At 41.8% G+C, this 26,087-nt stretch overlaps 1 protein-coding gene across 1 annotated transcript in view; it reads right to left on the bottom strand.

Annotated features, from left to right (window-relative positions):
- Window positions 1–26,087, bottom strand: part of LOC132891513 (LIM and senescent cell antigen-like-containing domain protein 1) — a 78,829-nt gene that overhangs the window by 31,541 nt on the left and 21,201 nt on the right. The window contains exons 2-4 of the mRNA XM_060929176.1: window positions 18,809–19,058; window positions 7,794–7,953; window positions 1,267–1,333 (exon numbers count right to left, since the gene is read on the bottom strand). Of these exons, the coding sequence (XP_060785159.1) occupies window positions 1,267–1,333; window positions 7,794–7,953; window positions 18,809–18,993 (412 nt within the window). The 5' untranslated portion in view covers window positions 18,994–19,058. The remainder of the gene's footprint in view (window positions 1–1,266; window positions 1,334–7,793; window positions 7,954–18,808; window positions 19,059–26,087) is intronic.

A 26,087-nucleotide genomic window follows, 5' to 3' on the forward strand; every position in this document is an offset into this window, starting at 1 on the left:
GGTTGGCCTATATGAGTCTGTTTTCTTTTCACTCTGCCGAGTTCTCCTGTGAGCCACCGTGTGAGTACTTGTCCTTGTTTTTTTTTTACTATAGCTGTTTGCTCCACTGTTCTGAACTGCCTTTTTTGACCTGCATCTGTTTTGCTAAGAAGAGGATTGTTTTGCTTTGGACTATCTCTACTGGACATAAACGTTGTACTCTGCTTTATTCTTTGGACACTTAGAACCCTGTTTTTTTTTTTTTTCTGTTGGATTTTGTAACCTTGGACTAGATCGTTTTGGACTGTTGCTTATGAATGATTTTTTGAACTTTGAACTTTTGTGCCAAGAGCTGTTTTGCCATTTTGGGATTCCTATTTTTTTTGTGCGTTTTAATTACTGACCTCTTTGCCTTATTGGATCTGGAGTTATACAAGCTAAAGTTTTATTTGGATTTTTTTGTATTTTTTCTGGTGCTCTCAGTAAAGACTTCCACTTTGAAAATGCTAATTCTCTGCATCTCTGTCCTGTATCTCTGTCTCCTTCCGAGGGTGGCCTTGTGGTCCAAGATGCTCAATCCCCATCTCAACCACAACCGTGACAGATATTGGGATAGCAGAGCCAAACAGCACTGTCCATCAGGTTTCCAAGTTGAACTGCAATGCCTACACAAGTTCTGTGACAGTCAACATAGTGAAAAATACACTTCATTTAAATCAAACTTGAATGAATGAATGAATGAATGAATGTGACTCCCAATAAAATTTCAAGATAAATTTGGTTTTGGCAGCACGGTGGCGTAGTGGTTAGCACTGTCACTTCACAGCAAGAAGGTTCTGGGTTCGAGCCCAGTGGCCGATGGGGGCCTTTCCGTGTAAAGTTTGCATGTTCTCCCTGTTTCTGCATGGGTTTCCTCTGGGTGCTCCAGTTTCGCCCACAGTCCAAAGACATGCAAGTTAGGTTAATTGGTGGCTCTAAATTGATCATAGGTGTGAATAGTTGTTTGTATCTATGTGTCAGCCCTGCGATGACGTGGTGACTTGTTCAGGGTGTACCCCGCCTCTCACCCATAGTCACTGGGATAGGCTCCAGCTTGCCTGCGACCCTGTACAGGAGAAGCGGTTACAGATAATGGATGGATGGAAAATTTGGTTTCATCATTAAATGGATAATAACAATAATAATACAGTAAACCCCCAAATCAAATTACCTCCCATATCGGGTCATAATCTCTGGTTTGGGAACCCCTGGTATTCCAAAATGTGACGTTTCATCTGAATAACTCACCACACTGATGACAACAAGGAGCAAAGAGCATGTGGAAATCATGCTCGCAGTATTTTCTGTCATCAAACTGCAAAAAGAACAGTCAGGGTTTTAGTGCATTGGACAAGGTGTTACTACAGACCTGACATTAACCCCAGTCAACTAATACCATAAAGAAAAAACTAATAAATGAAACAACTAAATTAATTATTGTCTGATTAAGACAACTGGTTTAACATCACAGTTTAGAGCACACGGAGGCTCAGCTTATTTGCTGACACTGAAAAAAATAACATTGCTAATAATAATGACTTCTAAAAGAAATTACATTCACTTTTCATTAATACAGTAAAACTGTGTCCTGCTTATTCAGTTCTGACTACAATGTGATACAATCTAAAATATACATGAGTTAATATACTTACACTACAGGTCCTTCTCAAAAAATTAGCATATTGTGATAAAGTTCATTATTTTCCATAATGTAATGATAAAAATTAAACTTTCATATATTTTAGATTCATTGCACACCAACTGAAATATTTCAGGTCTTTTATTGTTTTAATACTGATTATTTTGGCATACAGCTCATGAAAACCCAAAATTCCTATCTCAAAAAATTAGCATATCATGAAAAGGTACTCTAAACGAGCTATTAACCTAATCATCTGAATCAATGACTTAACTCTAAACACCTGCAAAAGATTCCTGAGGCTTTTAAAAACTCCCAGTCTGGTTCATTACTCAAAACCGCAATCATGGGTAAGACTGCTGACCTGACTGCTGTCCAGAAGGTCATCATTGACACCCTCAAGCAAGAGGGTAAGACACAGAAAGAAATCTCTGAGCGAACAGGCTGTTCCCAGAGTGCTGTATCAAGGCACCTCAGTGGGACATCTGTGGGAAGGAAAAAGTGTGGCAGAAAACGCTGCACAACCAGAAGAGGTGACCGGACCCTGAGGAATATTGTGGAGAATGGCCGATTCCAGACCTTGGGTGACCTGTGGAAGCAGTGGACTGAGTCTGGAGTAGAAACATCCAGAGCCACCATGCACAGGCGTGTGCAGGAAATGGGCTACAGAGAAGCAGCACTGGACTGTTGCTCAGTGGTCCAAAGTACTTTTTTCGGATGAAAGCAAATTTTGCATGTCATTCGGAAATCAAGGTGCCAGAGTCTGGAGGAAGACTGGGGAGAAGGAAATGCCAAAATGCCTGAAGTCCAATGTCAAGTACCCACAGTCAGTGATGGTCTGGGGTGCCATGTCAGCTGCTGGTGTTGGTCCACTGTGTTTTATCAAAGGCAGGGTCAATGCAGCTAGCTATCAGGAGATTTTGGAGCACTTCATGCTTCCATCTGCTGAAAAGCTTTATGGAGATGAAGATTTCATTTTTCAGCACGACCTGGCACCTGCTCACAGTGCCAAAACCACTGGTAAATGGTTTACTGACCATGGTATTACTGTGCTCAATTGGCCTGCCAACTCTCCTGACCTCAACCCCATAGAGAATCTGTGGGGTATTGTGAAGAGGAAGTTGAGAGACACCAGACCCAACACTGTGGATGAGCTTAAGGCCTCTATCGAAGCATCCTGGGCCTCCATAACACTTCAGCAGTGCCACAGGCTGATCGCCTCCATGCCACGTCGCATTGAAGCAGTCATTTCTGCCAAAGGATTCCCGACCAAGTATTGAGTGCATAACTGAACATAATTATTTGAAGGTTGACTTTTTTTGTATTAAAAACAATTTTTTTATTGGTCAGATGAAATATGCTAATTTTTTGAGATAGGGATTTTTGGTTTTCCTTTACTTTTTTGCCAAAATCATCAATATTAAAACAATAAAAGGCTTGAACTACTTCAGTTGTGTGTAATGAATCTAAAATATATTAAAGTCTAATGTTTATGAGTACATTACAGAAAATAATGAACTTTATCACAATATGCTAATTTTTTGAGAAGGACCTGTATATGGCCAAAAGTATTTGGACACCTGACCATATGTGCTTGTTAAACATCCCATTTCAGATTTATTCCCTCTTTTCTCTTATAATAATCTCCAGACTTTTGGGAAGGCTTTCCACTAGATTTTAGGGTGTGGGTGTGGGGATTTGTGTTCATTCAGCTACAAGAACATGAGTGAGATCTGGTACTGATGTTGGGTGAGGAGGTCAGAGGTGCAGTCAGTGTTTATTATTATTATTATTATTATTATTATTATTATTATTATTATTATTATTAATAAACCTTTATTTTACCAGGGATAAAAATCACATTGAGATTAAAATCTCTTTTACAAGTGAGCCCTGGCCAAGAAGGCAGCACACAAAAACAGGATTAAAAACAGAATAACAATCATCACACACACTCACAGAACAAAAAAAAAAAAAAAAAAATTATATATATATATATATATATATATATATATATATATATATATATATATATATATATATATAAAGAACAGACAAACAAAGCAGACAAAATTTAAAAACAAGAACAGACTGACTGATACACTCGGTTAAGACAAGCTTTGAAATCAACAAGTGAAAAAAAACCAAGTTTTAGTTGTCTCTGTAGCTCATTCCATGCTGTTGGAGCACTACAAGCAAAGGCAGTCTTACCAAACTCAGATTTTGCCTGCACAACATCATACAAGATATATCTACTTGACTGTAGATTGTACTGAGATGTACTAGGTGTTAAAAGAACAGATATATAAGAAGGAAGTTGGCCAATTATTGCTTTTTACACAAAACTGAACCAGTGTTTGTCTTCTCATAAAGAGTGAGGACCAACCAACCATTTCATACAAGGCACAGTGATGGGTGGAGTAACTTCCTTGAGTGATAAATCTTAACACAGAATGATACACAGAGTCTAAGGACTGTAGCAGAACTTTAGAGGTATGTCTATAAAATACGTCCCCATAATCCAAGACTGGCAGAAAAGTAGATTCAACCAATCTTTTCCTTGCTTGTTGAGTAAAGCAAGATTTGTTTCTAAAGAAAAAAAACAACTTTAATTTCAGTCAACAAAGTAAATTCTCAACATGCAATTTAAAGGATAGATCTTCCTCCAACATAAAACCCAGATATCTATACAAGGAAACTAGTTCAATTGATTTACCCTGCAAAGTGCAAAGTTGAGGCAGGGAGGATCCCAGCTTATGGGTTCTAGAAAAGAACATGAACTTTGTTTTCTTATCGTTAAGAATTAATTTCAAGGAATTTAGATTTCGCTGTACCACAGTGAATGCTTCTTGCAGCTTTAAGATGGTCTCAGCCGGTGATGTAGCAGAACAGTAAATTATAGTATCATCTGCATACAGATGCATATTTACATTCATAAGATCTTTACTGAGATTGTTAATATATATTGTGAACAACAAGGGCCCCAGTACGGAGCCCTGTGGGACACCAGATTTAACAGTAAGCTTCTCGGAGAGGTACCCGTTTAGTTGAACATGTTGACATCTATTATCTAGGTAGTTTCTAACCCAGCCTAATGCTGCTTCAGAGAGACCAATATTAATCAATCGTGACAATAAAATATTATGATTAACAGTATCAAAAGCTTTAGTTAAATCAATGAATAATGCAGCACATGATTTTCTACTATCTGGAGCGCTGATTATATCATTTAATACTTTCATGGTAGCAGTAACAGTACTATGATTTTTACGAAAACCAGACTGAATGACAGACAAAATATTGTTATTAACTAAAAACTCTTTTAACTGTTCACTCACAATAGTTTCCAGAATCTTAGCTATCACAGATAGCTTAGAAATTGGACGGTAATTGTCTAGTTTAGATGGATCGCCCCCTTTTAAAAGGGGCAGAACCTGAGCTGATTTCCATACTTCAGGTACAACGTTCTGTTCCAGTGACAAATTTAAAATATGGGTCAATGGCTCTGCAATGATTTCAGCTGCATGTTTAAAAAATATGGGCTCAATTTCATCTGGCCCAGCGGACTTCTTTGTATCAAGCTTTTTTAAAACCACCAAAACTTCATGTCTTGAGATTGGACTAAAATTGAACCTATGTCTAGTTTCATGCCCTGAATGGAAAACATTAGAACTGTTCTGTCCAGAAACATCATGAAAAATAGTTCCAGCTGAAACAAAATGTTCCAGTTTATTGTACAGAGAACTCATGTTCTTTCACACTAACCGTGTAAACTTGGCAAAGCATGTCTTCATCGAGCTCGGTTTGTGCAAAGGGACATTGTTAAGCTGGAACAGGTTTCAGTTTCTTAGATCTAGTGAAGGGAAATTGTAATGCTACGGCATACAAAGACATTTTATACAATTGTCAATTTCAGTTTTTCAATTTTATTTGTATAGTGCTTTTTAACTATAGAAATTGTTACAAAGCAGCTTTACAGAAATCTATAAATTCTGGATAAAAACTTTAAACATATGAGTTTAAAAAATGTATACCGAGAAATGCACCGCTCAGCCATAAGAGGTGACATGAATAACATTGATTATCTCATTACAATGGCACCTGTCAAGGGGTGGGATATATTAGGCAGCAAGAGAACAGTCAGTTCTTGAAGTTGATGTGTTGGAAGCAGGAAAAGTGGGCAAGCGTAAGGATCTGAGTGACTTTGATAAGGGCCAAATTGTGATGGCTAGATGACTGGGTCTGAGCATCTCCAAAATGGCACATCTTGTGGGGTGTTCCCAGTATGCAGTGGTTAGTACCTATCAAAAGTGGTCCAAGGAAGGGCAACCAGTGAACCGACAGGGTCATGGGTGTCAAAGGCTCACTGATTCACATGGGGCACAAAGGCTAGCCCATATGGTCCAATCCCACAGAAGAGCTACTGTAGCACAAACTACTGAAAAAGTTAGTGCTGACACCTTTCTGTTTTAGCCAGCATTAACTTTTTCAGCAGTTTGTGCTACAGTAGCTCTTCTGTGAGATTTGACCATGTGGGCTAGCCTTTGTGCCCCATGCGAATCAACGAGTAATATGAATGTGATGCTACCTGCAAAGAATTTCATATAATCTACAAAAACTGAAAACTTGTCCCAAGTCTCACTATTCTCCCCTACCTGTATCTGGATATAAACATTTCCCTGATTTAAAAAAAATTAAATATAAACGCTAACTGTTTTCGTAGCAAGGGTGTTTTCCAGGAACAAGGTGCTGGCCTGAAGCCCAACCACTTACATTTAGTATAGAGACCATAAGTGGAAATGTCTCTTTCCTGACTGCCAGCTGGTGGGTATGCCACCTTGTAACATGCTGGCATGCAGGGTGGAACTGCTAATTAGTACCTTCCTGGTGTCATAAGCCCCCCAAAGGTTACAGGCCTCCCATGCACTAGACCCGGGCAGGCACCAGGTAGGAACAAGCTGCCACACCTCAACAAGGTTACACAGTTCCTTGTCCTGGTGGGGTGAGGCTCCCAGGACCATGACAGATGGATGACTGATGGATAAAGAACTAGACTGTAGAGTGGGAAAAGCCTCAGCCACATTCAATCAGCTTGGCAAGATCTGGAGAAGTAAGAAACTCTCACTCAAAACCAAGATGCAATTCTACAACAGCAATGTGTTAGCTACCCTCCTGTATGGCTGTGAGACTTGGCACATAAAGATCAGTCAAGAAAAGAAACTGAATGCCTTTGACAGCAAGTGAATCTGAAAAATCCTGGGCATCAGATGGAGCGACTTCATCACAAGCAAGGAAGTTAGATATTGGACCAACCAACAGCCAGTGTCCACAATCATCTGTAAATGACGACTGAGCTGGCTGTGACATGTTGTTAGACTCCCGCCAACAAGACTTGCCAACCAAGTTCTATGATGGAATCCCCAGGGACAACATTGGACGGGATGTCCGGAAATGAACTGGCACCAAACAACTGACAGAGACTTGCAACTAGTTGGTAGAGGATGGAACGACGCAATAACATTGGCTGTAGATCAAAAGTGCTGGACAAGCGTGACTGCCTCATGCGTTGCAAGACGCAGGAGCGTCTAAGTAAGTCTAAACACTACCACTCTGCCTCTGAAAAGACTGGGAAAAAACTGAATTCATAAGTTCCTGAATTTCATGAATCCAGAAACGGGGCATGAGACTGTGTTTAATCTTCAGAGAGAAAAGCCTAATTTAAACCATCATGATGATGAACAGGCAGTTTCCAAAGATGTTCACACGTGAATGTTAATGAACACGGTCTTTATTTGAGCATCATATCTGGCCACTCCCTCACACCCACATGAAAGTAAATACCTCATGATTGTGTAACATATCTTTTCTATGTCTTGTTCACCTGAACCTTTCTGGCAAGTGTTCTAAAATATTTATAGTTCAATAATTGTTCAGTCTAAATAATGTATTCTAATTTGGTTACATACAGTATTTAGTACCTTGTAAAGAATGATGCAGAGCCTGAGTTTATCAAGAATCATTTTAGTTTTTGTTGTCCATGTATCATCAATCCCAGAGCAACCAGTGTTGCTTCTGTCACTGTCTCAGATTAAATAAATCATGACTCAAGGCAAGAAGAAAAAAAGAGCAAACCTACCTCATAATATAACCCTTCAGAAAATTGCTGGAAACACTGTGCACACACGAAGCACTGTTCGTGATACAACTCCCCGTTACTGTTTACAATTTTCTCCGCAGGAGTGAAGCCGGCTTTGCAAAGCTCACAAATAGCATTCGCAAGGGCGTTTTCCATATTACTGTGGAGACAAAAATAAGGACACATTGTTGAAACCATTATATATTTGGAGCTTGGTTAAATTTTCTTGAAGTATTTCATGTAATCGGTAACATGACTGATACAAGGATGTATTTCTAAAATAATTAAAATAGACTCTTATCCATGAACACGAATAGTATGAGATACTGATGAAGGGACCCAGTCACCTGATTGCTTTTCATTTTCTTTTCATTTCTATTTAGTTTCACTTCTTTGGCTTTGAAATATTAAAGCAGTCTGAAAGCAGTCTGGAAAAGTACCAAATCAAGACACTGTTCTGAAAAATAAAATATACGGTATATGAACTAAAGGTCAGCAAGCCTTTTTTTTTAACCAGAACAATATTAACATTAGGGCAGTACAGTGGTTAGCACTGTCGCCTCACAGCAAGAAGGTCCTGGCTTCAAGCCCAGTGACCGGCGAGGGCCTTTCTGTGTGGAGTTTGCATGTTCTCCCTGTGTCTGCGTGGGTTTCCTCCGGGTGCTCCGGTTTCCCCCACAGTCCAAAGACATGCAGGTTAAGTTAATTGGTGGTTAACTGACCGTAGGTGTGAATGTGAGTATGAATGGTTGTTTGTCTCTGTGTCAGCCCTGCGATAACCTGGCGACTTGTCCAGGGTGTACCCTGCCTCTCACCCACAGTCAGCTGGGAATGGCTCTAGCTTGCCTGTGACCCTGTAGAACAGGATAAGTGGCTACAGATGATGGATGGATGGATGGATGAATATTAACGTTAGCTAATTTTTGACTTAAAGTCAGGAAAAATTGTCAATTAAGCTGCTGGAGAGAAAACAATATCAGTCATCCATTATCTGTAACCACTTATTCTGTGCAGGGTCACAGGCAAGCTGGAGCCTATCCCAGCTGATTATGGTTGAGAAGTGGGGTACACCCTGGACAAGTCAGCAGGTCATCGCAGGGCTGACACATAGACACAAACAACCATTCACATTCACACCTATGGTCAATTTGGAGTCACCAATTAACCTAACCACATGTCTTTGGACCGTGGGGGAAACCGGAGCACCCAGAGGAAACCCACACAGACACAGGGAGAACATGCAAACTCCAGACAGAAAGGCCCCTGTCAGCTGCTGGGCTTGAACCCAGAACCTTCTTGCTGTGAGGCGACAGTGCTAACAACTATAATTAAATGATACAATCTGTGATGATTCTCATTAATTCCATTCAGGATTCTGTTTAAATCTTTCCAGTCCAGAAATTCCCCTTGCCCTCAGGTACAACAGAGCTGCTCATTCCCATGCCTTTTTTTTTTAGAAGACAAATCACAAGGCACACATAGTTTCAACAGAGAGGGTGTGGTCAGTTAGCGATGAGGATGACTCCTCAGTGTTTTCTTGGTTTTCTCACCTTGCAGGGAGCCAAATACTCGAATATAGCTACTTAGCTATATTTGAGATAACAAATAAATGTTATATAGATAACATGTTATATAGATAACATCCCTGGTCGTGTCCTGAGAGACTGTGCCGAGGAGTTCACAGATGTCTTTACAGACATCTTCAACATCTCGTTGAGCCAGGCTGTTGTCCCCACATGCCTCAAAGCCACCACCATCATCCCAGTCCCAAATAAGCCATCTCCCTCCTGCTTCAATGACTACCACCCTGTCGCACTCACTCCCATCCTCATGAAGTGCTTCGAGCGGCTAGTCATGCGGCACATCAAGTCTGCCCTCCCCCCCCGCCCTGGACCCTTTCCAGTTTGCATATCAGTCCAACCGTTCGACCAATGACACCATCTCCACTGCCCTCCACTCAGCCCTCACCCACCTGGAGACAAAAGACTCATATGTCAGAATGCTGTTCATAGACTTTAGCTCAGCATTCAACACAATCATTCCTCAGCAGCTCATTCATAAACTGGACCAGCTGGGACTCAACACCTCCCTGTGCAACTGGCTGCTGGATTTCCTGACGGGGAGACCACAGGCTGTACGGGTCGGCAGCAACTCCTCCAGCACCATCACATTGAACACGGGGGCCCCCCAAGGATGTGTGCTGAGTCCCCTCCTCTTCACTCTGCTGACCCATGACTACACACCAACATCCAGCTCTAATCTCTTCATTAAGTTTGTGGATGACACGACTGTGGTGGGTCTCATCAACAATGGCAATGAAACAATCTACAAGAGTGAGGTGAGCCGCTTGGCCATGTGGTGCAAGGACAACAATCTCTGCCTGAATGTGGAGAAGATGAAGGAGAGTGTTGTAGACTTCAGGAGAGCGCACAACCAGCATGCTCCACTAACTATCGACGGTGATGCAGTGGAGAGGGTGAGCAGCACTAAGTTTCTGGGTGTGTACATCTCTGAAGACCTGTCCTGGAGCAACAACACTGCATCACTGGCCAAAAAAAGCCCAACAGCGTCTGTACTTCCTCCACAAACTAAGGAGAGCAAGAGTCCCGGCCCCCATCATGTACACATTCTACAGAGGCACCATCGAGAACATCCTGACCAGCTGCATCACCGTGTGGTACGGCGCCTGCACCGTGTCTTGCTGCAAGACTCTGCAGCGCATCGTGAGAGCAGCTGAGAGGATCATTGGTGTCTCTTTCCCTTCTTTTATGGATATCTATAACTCCTGCCTCATCCATAAAGCCATCAGGATTGCAGGTGACCCCACCCACCCATCTCAGAGCCTCTTCAGTCTGCTGCCACCAGGGAGGAGACTGCAGAGTCTCCGGGCCAAAACCAGCAGGCTCAAGGACAGTTTCTATCACCAGGCAATCAGGAGGCTCAACTCCCTCCCTGTTCTGCCCCTCCTCCCCCCTCTGCCCCCTGCCACAGATTCTGCCCGCACACCCCCCTGCCCCCCCTTCAGCATCTGGCATGTCACCCTCACAGTTCTCCCCCCAACACACACACACACACACACACACACACACACATACTCTCAACGTTCATTCACACACTGAACTCAGGGAATGCACATTTCACTTTACCTCGCTCATTTGCACTATTCCGCACTACCTCATCTTAACAGCTATTAGTTTATTGTTTATACTGCTTATTTCATGTTTACGTGCTATACCTCAAGTGCCCTTGACTGTTTATTTGCTCCAATTTATGTGTGTATACGTGCGTCTGTATAATATATATATATATATATATATATATATATATATATATATATATATATATATATATATATATATATATATATATATATATATATATATGAGTGTTTAGTCTATGTCTAGTTCTTATCTAGAGTGTTTATACTGTTTATATTGTTTATTTCAATTATTTTATTTTTATTTATTGCATTGCCTGTTTGCACCGTGGGTCAGAGAGGACTGAAATTTCATCTGTGCTGTATGTCGAGCATGTATAGCATATTTGATAATAAAGTTGACTTGACTTGACTTAGGCAGTGCTTAAAAGTGGATCTCCTGATGAGTGTATGAGCAAAATATTTGCAAGGGCACAAAATCAAGCTGAACAGAATAATAGTATTATAGCACCATGAATGAACCATTGAATTGTGTTGTGTTGTGTTGTGTATTTCACCTCAGTAAATTCAAAGATTCAAAGATTTTTTTATTGTCAATTCACTATATATCCAAGACATATAGGAGAATCTAAATGCCGTTTCTCTCTCACCTTACTTGTAAAAACAGATAAAGATTACAAAAAAAATTTATATTAAGAAAAACAATATATATAAATATTTATAAATATAGATAATATAGATAAAATAACACTCTAAAATCAAACAATGTACAAAATAGCGGTAGTGCAAATACAGTACAATATCTAACCGAGAAGGTGCTTAGAAGAGCAGCTTATGAGGTGTATATGAACAGTAGTGCAAATGAGCAATAGGAGCAGATACAGCAGTAATACAAATGTTTGTAGTGTGATGTGCAAATGGATGAGATAGAGTTTCTTGTGTGAGTGAATGTGTTACAGACCAGGGGTAGGGGGTAGGTAGTGGACAGAGTTCAGCATCCTGACAGCCTGGTGGATGAAGCTGTTCAGCAGTCTTGTGGAGTGGGCCCAGAGGCTCCAGTACCTTTTCCCTGAGGGCAGGAGGTTGAAGAGTGAGTGTGAAGGGTGGGACGTGTCACCAGCGATGCTGATGGCTCTGCGGGTGAGACGGGTGTGATAGATGTCCGTAAGAGAGGGCTGAGGGGTACCGATGATCTTGCTGGCCGTGTTCACTATGCGTTGCAGAGTCTTCCGGCAGGAGGCACTGCAGCCTCTGTACCACGCAGTGATGCAGCCAGTGAGGACAATCTCAATGGTGCCCCTGTAGAATGAGCACATGATGGGGGGTGGGACTCGTGCACTCCTCAGTTTGCGGAGGAAGTAGGGGCGAGTTTGAGCCTTCTTGGCCAGCGATGTGGTGTTGTTGGACCAGGAGAGGTCCTCAGTGATGTGCGCCCCTAGGAATTTGGTGCTGCTCACCCTCTCCACTGCAGCACCATCGATGGTCAGAGGGGGATGCTGTGAGTGACCTCGCCTGAAGTCGACTACAATCTCTTTGGTCTTCTCCACATTCAGGAAGAGATTGTTGTCTTTACTCCACTGGACCAGTTGGCTCACCTTATTCCTGTAGATGGCTTCATCGTTGTTAGTGATGAGGCCCACCACAGTCATGTCATCCACAAACTTGATGATGTGGTTGGTGCTGTAGATTGGTACACAGTCATGGGTCAGCAGGGTGAAGAGCAGCGGGCTGAGCACACACCCTTGTGGGGCCCCTGTGCTCAGCATGATGGTCCTGGAGGTGTTACTGCCAACCCAAACATTCTGTAGCCTCCCTGTAAGAAAGTCCAGCACCCAGTTACAAAGAGAGGTGTTGAGTCCCAAATGTCCAAGTTTTTGTATTAGCTGCTGGGGAATGATTGTGCTGAATGCCAAACTGTAATCCAAGAACAGCATTTGAACATAGGTGTTCTTTGAGTCCAGGTGAGTGAGGGCTGGGTGGAGAGCAGTGGAGATAGCGTCCTCTATGGACCTGTTTGACCTATATGCAAACTGGAATGGGTCATGAGAGGGAAGGAGAATGGACTTGATGTTCTGCATGACCAGTCGCTCAAAGCACTTCATGATGATGGAAGTCAGTGCTATGGGCCAACAGTCGTTATAGCTGGATGGGAGGGGCTTCTTTGGCACTGGTATTATGGTTGTAGCTTTGAAACACATGGGGACAACAGCTTGGTTCAGGGAGATGTTAAAGATGTCAGCAAGGACATCCTTGAGCTCCATGGCACAGTTTTTCAAAACACAGCCAGGTATGTTGTCTGGTCCAGCTGCCTTACATGAATTGATCCTGGAGAGGGTCCTCTCCATGCTGGCTGGAGCCAGACATATGGCCTGTTCATCCGGGGGAGGAGTGGTCTTCTGTGCTGGTGTGTTGTTTTGTGTTTCAAAGCGTCCAAAGAAGTCATTTAGGCAGTTTAGCAATGTGATGTCACTCTCACAGGTCCATGGTGGGGGTTTGAATGCCACGCCAGAGAGACTGTGCATCTCTGGTGTTGCTGAAGTGTCCAGATATTTTATTGGTGTACTGACATTTTGCCTCCCTGATGCTGCGGGACAGGTTGGCTCTGGCTGTTGTTAGACCTGCGGTGTCACCAGCCCTAAAGGCTGAGTCCTGAGCCCGCAGGAGCCTGTGAACCTTTCCTGTCAGCCAAGGCTTCTGGTTAGCACGAACAGTGATTGTTTTGCAGTGAGCGACATCATCAGTGAATTTAGCGATGTATGCTGTGACGGCCTCGGTGTATTCCTCTAAGTCTATGTGGTCATTGTAAGTGTCTGCTTCTTTGAAAATGTCCCAGTGTGTAGTGCTAAAACAGTCTTTCAAAGCATAGGAGGCCCCCTCTGGCCACACACGTACCTCCTTTTGTGTTGGTCTGATGGCTCTCACTCTGGGTCTATATGCAGGTCTCAGCATGATGGTGATGTGATCAGAGAGACCCAGGTGGAGGAGGGGGGAGGCCTTGTAAGCTCCTTTGTGAGTTGTATACAGTAAGTCCAGTAAGTTGTCACCTCTTGTTGGAAAGTCCACATGTTGATGTAATTTGGGCAGTAAAACCTTTAAATCTGCATGATTAAAGTCACCTGCTGTGATGAGGAATCCGTCTGGGTGCGCTGAGTGCCTCGCTCCTAAATTGCTGCATTGTCTTGTGACAGTGACACCAATAATGCATAACGCATCACAGTTACGAATATATATTTATTCCTTTATTTGACACCACATGCAATGTGCCAGAAACAACAACACAACATTTATTATGATGTGACTCTGCTGGGTGCCTGGTGGACAGCAGTGAACCAGCACTTTCACATTACATCATTACTATATAGTTACCATCTAATATCAAACTCGATATATCAAACAGTTGTATGGTTACATCTCTCACACCCACACACGCTGGAGCTCGCAGAACTAGTTAGGACTTAGGACTAATGGCCATGCACCTGTTCCTGATTAGAGTGCAATCACAGCGCAGACATATAAGAACTCTCAGTAATGCAGACTTTGCAAACTGTATGCTCTGTACCCTGCATCTGACATTACCAAGCCTTGTATTTTGTATTGCTTTTCTGGTTTTGACCCTGTTTGTGTTTTTGGACTGTGAGTATTGTGTTCCCATCTGACACTGGTTTTTGACTCTGCCTTTGTCAACGTTTTGGATCTGTTTGCTAGCGTGCTTTCAATAAAACTCTTCCTGCACTTACATCCATCTACCACCCTTACATGACAGAAACTGTCAACTATTCAACAAGCTAGTGGACTAATAAAACTGTTTTAACTAGTTTTATATGAAACGGTCATGAATATCTTCTGTAAAAGGTGTTAGTAAATAACCCCACATTATTTTTTAAAAGCAAATAAAAAATAAGCACTGGATAAAAACCCATCGTGTGGAAATAAGGATACAAATCTTGTTTTCTGGTGGTCAAGTGTTTGAGATATGTTACCTTGCACATATGATTGGGTTCTCTATGGTGGTACACGGTCGTACACATGGACGTAATATAGTCAAGCCATCAAAAATCAGGTCGACGCATTCTCCGAAGTATGGGGCTCCGCTCCGCATACTTTGCGTATGGGGAGCTCTGCTAAACAAAGAAAGTGAACTTCTCTTTTATGTATTTGCTCATCAGCCATCATAGATTTCCCTTTCATGTCACAGTTTCCTTGGTGACAACCCTCATAGCAAGAGGATTTGGCCCATGCCGTTTTCAACAAGGCAAATCTGCGTTATGTGTTCCACATTCATGCCGGCTGAGATCTGCACCTTAAAAATGATTTGCTAGTATGACAATTAATGCACAACACCCAAACCACAATGTGAGATCTGTGCCATTTCCGGCCTAAAGCAACCCAGATCGGGCACGGATGCATTTTGCATCTGATTCATCCCCGGCTGCCACATCTGGGCAAATAACAAGGCCCGGGTTTGGGCCAATGTGCATAACTAAGTTGGTCCAGATCTGGCATACATCTTAAAGCATATACACAGAGCCATGGCCTCACTTTCATTTACACTACCGTTCAAAAGTTTGGGGTCACTTTGAAATTTCCTTATTTTTGAAAGAAAAGCACTGTTCTTTTCAATGAAGATCACTTTAAACTAATCAGAAATACACTCTATACATTGCTAATGTAGTAAATGACTATTCTAGCTGCAAATGTCTGGGTTTTGGTGCAATATCTACATAGGTGTATAGAGGCCCATTTCCAGCAACTCTCACTCCAGTGTTCTAATGGTACAATGTGTTTGCTCATTGCCTCAGAAGGCTAATGGATGATTAGAAAACCCTTGTACAATCATGTTAGCACAGCTGAAAACAGTTTAGCTCTTTAGAGAAGCTATAAAACTGACCTTCCTTTGAGCAGATTGAGTTTCTGGAGCATCACATTTGTGGGGTCGATTAAATGCTCAAAATGGCCAGAAAAATGTCTTGACTATATTTTCTATTCATTTTACAACTTATGGTGGTAAATAAAAGTGTGACTTTTCATGGAAAACACAAAATTGTCTGGGTGACCCCAAACTTTTGAACGGTAGTGTATAAATGCCTTGAGACCTCAAGAATAGCACAGGAATAGTTGTAAGCATTAACAATAAATCTAATTTCGTAATTTTTACAATTAAAGTGATTTATATAGGTAGCGGTCTGAGTGAATGACCTTGACGTCCGTAACGTCACAGCAGGAAGTCTATCGGTCTCATCGCCATTTCCGGTATACTAAAACACAGAGCTTACTGCAACTCTGATCCTCCGTTTTGAGCTAATTTATTGCCATGCCACGTAGATGTGTTGCTGCACCCTCCGGCAACACGACAGAAGGTGGATTTACGTTGCATACATGGTCCAAGAATGTTCAAACTGCAAAGATTTGGATGCTTTTTGCGAGAAGTTCACGGGCACATTGGGCACTTATGAAGTGGTCTGTCCTCTGCTCTGCACATTTTACTGAAGACTCGTACGAGACCCTCTGATCTGTTGAGGAGCGTTGGCTATAAGCCCGTATTGAAAGAGGGTGCAGTATCAACAATTAAAGAAAAAGAAAACTACAAGAAAAGGAAAGTATTTGTTTTATTTATTTATTTTTTTAAAAAGCAAAGTTCAGTTGCACCAGTCCTCCCGGAGTGAGCCGAGAGTTGTTGCTAAAACCCGGGATGGAACGGGGCATAACATATCGCTTGGGCAGTGACCTCCCTGCAGTTGTTGCTAAAACCGGTGACGTCCTATTCCGTCCCGGGTTTTAGTAATTGCCTGAGCCGAGCAGTAATGGCGGAGTACACAGTATGGACAAAATAGAGAATGAGTGGTGCAGTGTCTGATTTCTAAACTGGATATTGCTGACATCTCGCCCTTACATGGAAGAAGTGAATGAACGGAGAACTGAACGAACAACTGAAAGTCAGACTGTTTCAAAACAATCGGCCACAAGATCGGCCTTCAAGAAGCGAGAACGCAGACGGGTAAGCTCCAACTCTCATTTGGATACAAAAAACACAAAAACATGTTGTTTACCTGCATTTAGATTAATACATGTAACTTGTATTGTGTGTTTAAGTTACTGGTATAAGATTATTTAATTTGCTTCACAGTGAAAATGCATGCATGTTGCATAAGTTATAACACCTATCCTGTTTTAATAAGAGTCAACCCACAATCAATGAAGTCAAATCAGTCTTAGTTGAGCAAGTCGGTAACGGTATTTCTTACTTTCACCATAAATTTTTATTTATATGACTTTGATCTATAGCTCTAAAAGGCCTCGGCCTTAAAACCGGTTCTGGTGACATCACGCACTCAGGGCTGGCTGGCTCAGTGGGGCAGCTCGAATGCCAACTTTGCGGTCGATTTTAACTCTCAAAAATATTTTTTTTTATTCCCATTTATGGAGCATACAAGAGTCAAGGATGGAGATAGTATCCACTCAGAAATGTATTTAAAAATAAAGGTTCTGCGTATCTGCTTTAAGGACAGTCCGTGCTAAATGCGGGTCAAACAAAACTTACTATCAGGGAAGTGTCATCCACTCACTTTTTTTTTCTAGTCCGTTATCAGTCCTTGTGTTTTCATTGGTTTGTTTGCTGATTGTGGCCCCCTGTTTTGTGTCAACTCCTAATTAGTTTGTCTGTTTATAACCTGTTGTGTGTGAGTATCTTTGCAAAGTGTTGTTTGTTTGTCTGTTCCCAACAAAACTCAAAGTAGTGAACAGCTTTTTATGATATTTGGTGGAAAGGTGAGCCATGGGCCAAGGAATAATTGATTAGCTTTTGATGCAAATCTGGATATGTATGTGGATCCAGGATTTTTTTTTTTGCCTTTTCCCAACATAACTCAAAAAGTAGTGAACAAATTTGGATGAAATTTGGTGTACAGCTTTAGAATCATCCTATGTTCAAGCAATTTTGATTTTGATGTTGATATGTGCCTTAGTGACAGTATGCACTCTACCAAGTGCCCCTCTAGTTGTTGTTTTAATTGTCCTCCAGCCCTTCATTATTGTCAGTGTCTGACCACAGTCCTGGTGTAATAAACTGGTTGGATCTTGGCTGGATATTTTTGATTTGTGGGCTGTTCTCAACCTGTGATGCTAAAGTGTTTAAAAATCCCAGCAATGCAGCTGCATCTGATCCACTCATACCAGTATAACACACACACACACACACACACACACACCCCATCATGTCAGTGTCACGCCTCAGTATCTGGTCTGTGCTGGTCTTTAGGTGACCTATTTTCACTGATATAAATGCAAGCTGCAATTAGTGTATAGAAACAGTTCCAGTGAGTAACTCTGTACCTAAGGGGAACCTATATAATAAGTGATCGCCAGCAAGTGTAGATACAAAGGCGAACTTTATACATATACAAAGGTTCAAATTGATCACAAGTAACTGAAACTCTAGCATAATTGTAATCTTATTTTAAGCCATTTAATTACATGAGAGTAGCATTTAATATTGTCAGTGTCAAAACTTTAGATGACTTATGGATATTACCATTACTCTCCTAAGGTTAAGGTCATTCAGGACCAAATCAATTGAGATGCAGAGTAGAAATGTAGAAATATGGAAAGAGGGGCAATGTTTTAATTTTACAAAAAAATCCTCACTTTATAATCATATTTCAATGCTATGAAAGAAAACATTCTGAATTTTACTGAAACCTAGCTTAACTGATGTGCCAGTATCTGCAGGCAAGTCATAGCTCTGGAACTGATTTTCTGCTATACGTAAAAGAAATGTGAATCTCAGCCTGTGAAAGAGAATAGCAAAGTGTAAACCAACAAATAAACCATAGTGTGTACAGGGAAGAAAAGTGAAACTCACAAGCGCGCATAGAAGTCGCAAAACTCCTTGTAGACTTTCACATCACTATGTCTCCTCTGAGATTTGGAGAGAGGCACTTCAGCTTCTCCACCATTTTGCCTGTCATGGACCCCTTTCATCTGCACCTCTATGAGCTCTTCATTCTCAGGAATTGAAGCTGGAATTCCTCGTTTCTGTGTCTCCATGTTGGTTACAATATGTCAGTCAGGTTGCTTGTAGTAATCCAAAAGGATGGGGCTCATCTGTGGGACTGTGAGGAAACAGAGCAGACTTGTAAAAGTCTCAAAGCAGGCAGATCACTTCCCCTGTGCTTCACTACAAATAGACTCATGGCATCATCGCCAAAATAGGTATTAGCAGCTGCTATGTGTTTTCATAGAGGCGAGTGAAGGTGTGTGGGGGAGGGAGTTCATTCCTCCAGCAGTTTATTTCTCTACCAGTCAGCTGTACCACTTTGATGTCTTCTGGGTTGGACACAGCTTACACTCCCACCTATGCAATACTACTGCTAGCACTTCTAAGGGTGACCATATGTCCTCTTTTGCCTGGACATGTCCTCTTTTTGGGACCTAAAAACTGCATCTGGCCAGGATTTCTAAATCACCAAAGATATCCAGGATTCAGTTTTTGCTATCTCCAGTCTCCATTCATTATGTGCATTTTTGCATTGCTTTGAACTGGTCCCACCTTCTTGCATGCCACGATTGGTCAGTCAAAGGAAGGCCTTTGTTACCTGTCTTGTTAAAAACTAGCAATTAATGCATTAAAGTTCAATAATATAGTTCCATGGTTGTGGAAGCATTTCTCAACTATGTACTGTACCCCCGCCCTTCAAAAAAAATAATCATAATAATTTTAAAATAAATAAATAAAAAAGGCCTCAGTGCCCCTTCCCCATCTCCAGTCGCAACCTTCCACCCATTGTGGGTATCCATCTGCCTCATACCATGACACCATCCTGCCCCAGTGTCCTCTTTTTTGAAAACCAAAATACGGTCACCCGAGTACTGCTAGTATGAGAAAACCTTGAATATGTCTGCTTTTATGCTTAGAAAATATTGTGGGTCAGTTAATCATCGTTGTCATTGTAGAATAATGGTTGAACATGAAAATATTTTTATGTCAAATACTTAAAAATAATAAAATATAACTGTTTTCATGTGTAGTTTGGCGCAACAGGAAAGTTTTTGAGTTTTTGAAATGGAAAATCCTTTCATGTTCAAGAAACTAAAACAAATATTAAAAGTACACGCCCTTTCAATTTCATAAAATCGGTGAAATTTAGTTTCCTCTAAAATTTGGTTATTGTGATATATGTCTATTTCTGTAATATCTAAAAAAAAAACAACAACCACTAAACAACAACAACAAAAAAACCCCAGGCCATTCTGTGGCTGGGAAGTTATTTAATTTGAGGGGATTAAACCTGATGAGAGACACCAGCTTAATAGAATTGAGGAATGTGTAAAGGACATTAGACACTGGATGCTTATTAACTTCATTCTGCTTAACTCTGACAAGACTGAAGTACTTGTATTAGGACCACATGCAGCTAGAAGTAAGTTTTCTGATTACACAGTAACTCTGGATGGCCTTTCTGTTTTTTCACGTGCAGCAGTAAAAGGCCTCGGAGGGATTATTGACCCCAGTCTTTCATTCGAAACTCACATTGATAACATTACCCGGATAGCTTTCTTTCATCTCAGAAATATTGCTGAGATAAGAAATTTAATGTCACTACGTGACGCGGAAAAACTAGTTCATGCTTTCGTTACCTCCAGGTTGGATTATTGTAATGCCTTACTGTCTAGATGTTCCAATAAGTGCATAAACAAGCTCCAGTTAGGTCAAAATGCAGCAGCAAGAGTCCTTACTAGAACTAGAAAATATGACCACATTACCTCTGTCTTATCCACACTGCATTGGCTTCCAATCAAATTTCGTACTGATTATAAAATACTACTATTGACCTTTAAAGCACTGAATGGTCTCGCACCACAGTACCTGAGTGAACTTCTGCTCCTCTATGACCCGCCACGCCTACTTAGATCAAAAGGTGCAGGCTATCTGCTGGCACCTCGTATAGTGAAGGCTACATCAGGGGGCAGAGCCTTTTCTTACAAAGCCCCACAGTTATGGAACAGCCTTCCAAGTAGTGTTCGGGAATCAGACACAGTCTCAGCATTTAAGTCCAGGCTGAAAACATATCTGTTTAGTCAAGCCTTTTGTTAATGGTGTTTATGAGGTAAAGGTGTAGATCTAGAGGGTCCTCGAGTGTTTTGGTAAACTGGGATGTATGGATGCTGTCAGTCCCCACTCGCTTGCTCACTCGAGTTTGTTGATGGTGTAGTGGCTGGCTGCTTTATGTCCTGGGGCTCCCTCATGCCTGTGTTACCTTCTGGCTCTCCCCTTTAAGTTATGCTGTCATAGTTAGTTGCTGGAGTCCCTGCTTGTACTCAGTGCAACATGTATATTGTTCCTACTTATTCAGGTGACATTGGCATACCTAACAACCTGTGTTTTCTCTCCCTCTCCCCCCCCCCAAATCTGTCCCTCTGAGTTACATGTTGGTCCTGGGATCGAGATGTTGACCTCTTCTTCTGCTCCTCGGACCTGCTTGATCCATCCTGGTGCCTTGTGTCTGGTTGGAGTCTCATCGCATCGCTCCTGTGGAGGACGGCCCCATGAGGACAGTTGAAAGTCACGCCTGGAGGACGCTCTGGACTCTTACAGTAATGCTTTTATGACTGAGGACTACAGTTGACTTGCTAACTTTAGGACTGCAGTTGTCATGAACAGTTTTGCACTCAAGTTTCCATCAATGAAGAGTTTATAACATCAACGAAACTGACTTCATGTTAAAACTGCTAATATTATAGTCATGCTGTCTGTTGTTGCCTAAATGAGGATGGGTTTCCTTTTAAGTCTGGCTCCTCTTGAGGTTTCTTCCTCATGTCGTCTGAGGGAGTTTTTCATTGCCACCGTCGCCACAGGCTTGCTCATTGGGGATAGATTAGGGATAAAATTAGCTCATGTTTTAAGTCGTTCAAATTCTTTAAAGCTGCTTTGCGACAATGTTTATTGTTAAAAGCGCTATACAAATAAACTTGACTTGATTCCCGTGCAAATAATGTGCATGAAATCGCTCGCTTCACACAGTCAAGCAGACAGAGGAAGTCCATGTGTGCATGCGCAGGTTTACCTTTACCGTGCACTGACAGTTACATCATTCTGTTGCTAAACGAACAGCTGATCACACCGAGGTGCTCGCTGACCGCCAGTATTTATTAGTTTGATCCTCCGTTTCCTTTCCTTCGCAACATAGAGTCTTTTCTTCTCGCTTTCCGTTACTGTAGTTGGTCTTTCACGTTTCATTCACACACTCATGTCCTCCATTTTTCTCTCCTGTTTCAAATTTGTATCCTACAACCCCGATTCCAAAAAAGTTGAGACAAAGTACAAATTGTAAATAAAAACAGAATGCAATGATGTGGAAGTTTCAAAAGTCCATATTTTATTCAGAATAGAACATAGACGACATATCAAATGTTTAAACTGAGAAAATGTATCATTTAAAGAGAAAAATTAGGTGATTTTAAATTTCATGACAACAACACATCTCAAAAAAGTTGGGACAAGGCCATGTTTACCACTGTGAGACATCCCCTTTTCTCTTTACAACAGTCTGTACTGTAAACGTCTGGGGACTGAGGAGACAAGTTGCTCAAGTTTAGGGATATGAATGTTAACCCATTCTTGTCTAATGTAGGATTCTAGTTGCTCAACTGGCTTAGGTCTTTTTTGTCATATCTTCCGTTTTATGATGCGCCAAATGTTTTCTATGGGTGAAAGATCTGGACTGCAGGCTGGCCAGTTCAGTACCCGGACCCTTCTTCTATGCAGCCATGATGCTGTAATGGATGCAATATGTGGTTTGGCATTGTCATGTTGGAAAATGCAAGGTCTTCCCTGAAAGAGACGTCGTCTGGATGGGAGCATGTGTTGCTCTAGAACCTGGACATACCTTTCAGGATTGATGGTGTCTTTCCAGATGTGTAAGCTGCCCATGCCACACGCACTAATGCAACCCCATACCATCAGAGATGCAGGCTTCTGAACTGAGCGCTGATAACAACTTGGGTCGTCCTTCTCCTCTTTAATCCAAATGACACGGCGTCCCTGATTTCCAGAAAGAACTTCAAATTTTGATTCGTCTGACCACAGAACAGTTTTCCGCTTGCCACAGTCCATTTTAAATGAGCCTTGGCCCAGAGAAGACGTCTGCGCTTCTGGATCATGTTTAGATACAGCTTCTTCTTTGAACTATAGAGTTTTAGCTGGCAATGGCGGATGACACGGTGAATTGTGTTCACAGATAATGTTCTCTGGAAATATTCCTGAGCCCATTTTGTGATTTCCAATACAGAAGCATGCCTGTATGTGATGCAGTGTCGTCTAAGGGCCCGAAGATCACGGGCACCCAGTATGGTTTTCCGGCCTTGACCCTTACGCACAGAGATTCTTCCAGATTCTCTGAATCTTTTGATGATATTATGCACTGTAGATGATATGTTCAAACTCTTTGCAATTTTACACTGTCAAACTCCTTTCTGATATTGCTCCACTATTTGTCGGCGCAGAATTAGGGGGATTGGTGATTCTCTTCCCATCTTTACTTCTGAGAGCCGCTGCCACTCCAAGATGCTCTTTTTATACTCAGTCATGTTAATGACCTATTGCCAATTGACCTAATGAGTTGCAATTTGGTCCTCCAGCTGTTCCTTTTTTGTACCTCTAACTTTTCCAGCCTCTTATTGCCCCTGTCCCAACTTTTTTGAGATGTGTTGCTGTCATGAAATTTCAAATGAGCCAATATTTGGCATGAAATTTCAAAATGTCTCACTTTCGACATTTGATATGTTGTCTATGTTCTATTGTGAATACAATATCAGTTTTTGAGATTTGTAAATTATTTCATTCCGTTTTTATTTACAATTTGTACTTTGTCCCAACTTTTTTGGAATCGGGGTTGTACAATGCCTTACATGAACGGGGAAAGCCCACCACGTGATGCATGATGTAGAATCTTGAATTGGGTCATGGTGAAGCAGGAAAAAATAGTGCAGAATTTAGGGCCATGTGGCCCTAAATTCATTCATTGCTCTCATCATCTCTAGCCGCTTTATCCTGTTCTACAGGGTCGCAGGCAAGCTGGAGCCTATCCCAGCTGACTATGGGCGAAAGGCGGGGTACACCCTGGACAAGTCGCCAGGTCATCACAGGGCTGACACATAGACACAGACAACCATTCACACTCACATTCACACCTACGGTCAATTTAGAGTCACCAGTTAACCTAACCTGCATGTCTTTGGACTGTGGGGGAAACCAGAGCACCCGGAGGAAACCCACGTGGACACGGGGAGAACATGCAAACTCTGCACAGAAAGGCCCTTGCCGGCCACGGGGCTTGAACCCAGACCTTCTTGCTGTGAGGCGACAGCGCTAACCACTACACCACCGTACTGCCCCATTCATTGCTCTATTTAAAAAAAAAACCTAATAAAATTGTTAGTCTGTGATTTGAATTCAGTAGGTTTTGATCCACACAACAAACATAATTGGGCGTAAAGGAAAATTCTTTTTATGACCTAAACTTGAAAAATCTGAAAGGCAGTACAGCTTTAAGGGAACTGTTTGGATTCCCTTAATGAGCAAGAATGTATTCTCACTCTATCTCGCTCTCGAACTACACACATTCCTCCTGCTGCCTGATGAGATGCCCATGACCCTGACCCTTCTGCCCTCCGGACCTGCCTGATCCACCCTGATGCTCTGTCGTGCAATGAGGATGGATGGCCCGATGGTGTGATCAGTGAAACCAGTGGAGGATAGTGATAACGTAGAATTAGACGGAAGGGCAAAACGTCTCATCAATGGCATAATAAAAAATATTGGGGCAAAGAATATTGGTGAATAATGTTAGTGATTTTTATAATTTTTTAGTGTTTCATGCTCATAGTCCTCTGCTGGGGTCATATTGCATTTCCTTTGAATTGTAAACATCAATCAGAAAAGCTCAAATGCATTCATTAAAACACGAAGCTTCCAGTTCTAGCATTTGTACTATGATTGGACAATGTGTGCTCAGCCTGTCAATTTTCAGTTTCTCCTTCAAAGACAATCGATTTGGAGCTCAATCATGTTCATTACACCCATGATTGATTCTGTAACACAAATGATGAAGCGTCACTAAAGCAGACTGAAAAATATCATCCCCAATACACACAAAATCTATGGGGAGTGTGTAATCACCTGACACAACTACCACGGATAGGCTCTGTGAATCTACATCTACTGCAGTAGGCATATTAGACTTCATAATATTTGATGTTTTTCTTACATCCAGTGATGCTGTTCCACAAAAATCCAAAAGAATCAGTTTTAAGACATTTGTTAACCTCAAAGAATCTGACGTAGATGCTACAAAGTGGGCCTGGCTCCAGGGGGGCAAGGAGGGGTGGGTGGCCCACCCAATCACAAAGCTGGTCCACCCACCCAAGAGGGAGAGAGAGAGAAAATTTGTGTTCTCACAAGGATGTTTTTATTTATTTATTATGCTTATATTTGCATTTATTCTCACTATGGATATGTTTTTAAAACCGTCTGGCTTGGGGTTTGTCTGTTCAAGTCATCAGCATTACAGTTTTAGTAATATGTTTGAATAATTATTGCCCTGGGGTGGCACAGTGGTATAGTGGTTAGCACTGTTGCCTCACAGCAAGAAGGTGCTGGGTTCAAGCCCAGTGGCCAGCGAGGGCCTTTCTGTGTGGAGTTTGCATGTTCTCCCCATGTCTGCATGGGTTTCCTCCAGGTGCTCCAGTTTCCCCCAAAGACATGCAGGTTAGGTTAATTGGTGGCTCTAAATTGACCATAGATGTGAATAGTTGTTTGTCTCTGTGTCAGCCCTGTGATAACCTGGTGACTTGTCCAGGGTGTACCCCACCTCTCACCCATAATTAGCTGGGATAGGCTCCAGCTTGCCGGTGACCCTGTACAGGATAAGCAGCTACAGATAATGGATGGGTTATTGTCCTGTTTGTGCCATTTGCACATGTGCACTTTATGTAGATTGTGTAGTCTGATCAGGTTCTATTTGGTTTCATGGAGCTCTGTGTTGTTTTATGATGCACCATAGTCCTGGAGGAACATTGTTTCGTTTCAGTGTGTACTGTAGATGGTTGAAATGGCAATAAAGCCATTTGACTTCATTAATGTT

This window comes from Neoarius graeffei, chromosome 9 (genome assembly GCF_027579695.1).
Source record: "Neoarius graeffei isolate fNeoGra1 chromosome 9, fNeoGra1.pri, whole genome shotgun sequence".
Classification (NCBI taxonomy): domain Eukaryota; kingdom Metazoa; phylum Chordata; class Actinopteri; order Siluriformes; family Ariidae; genus Neoarius; species Neoarius graeffei.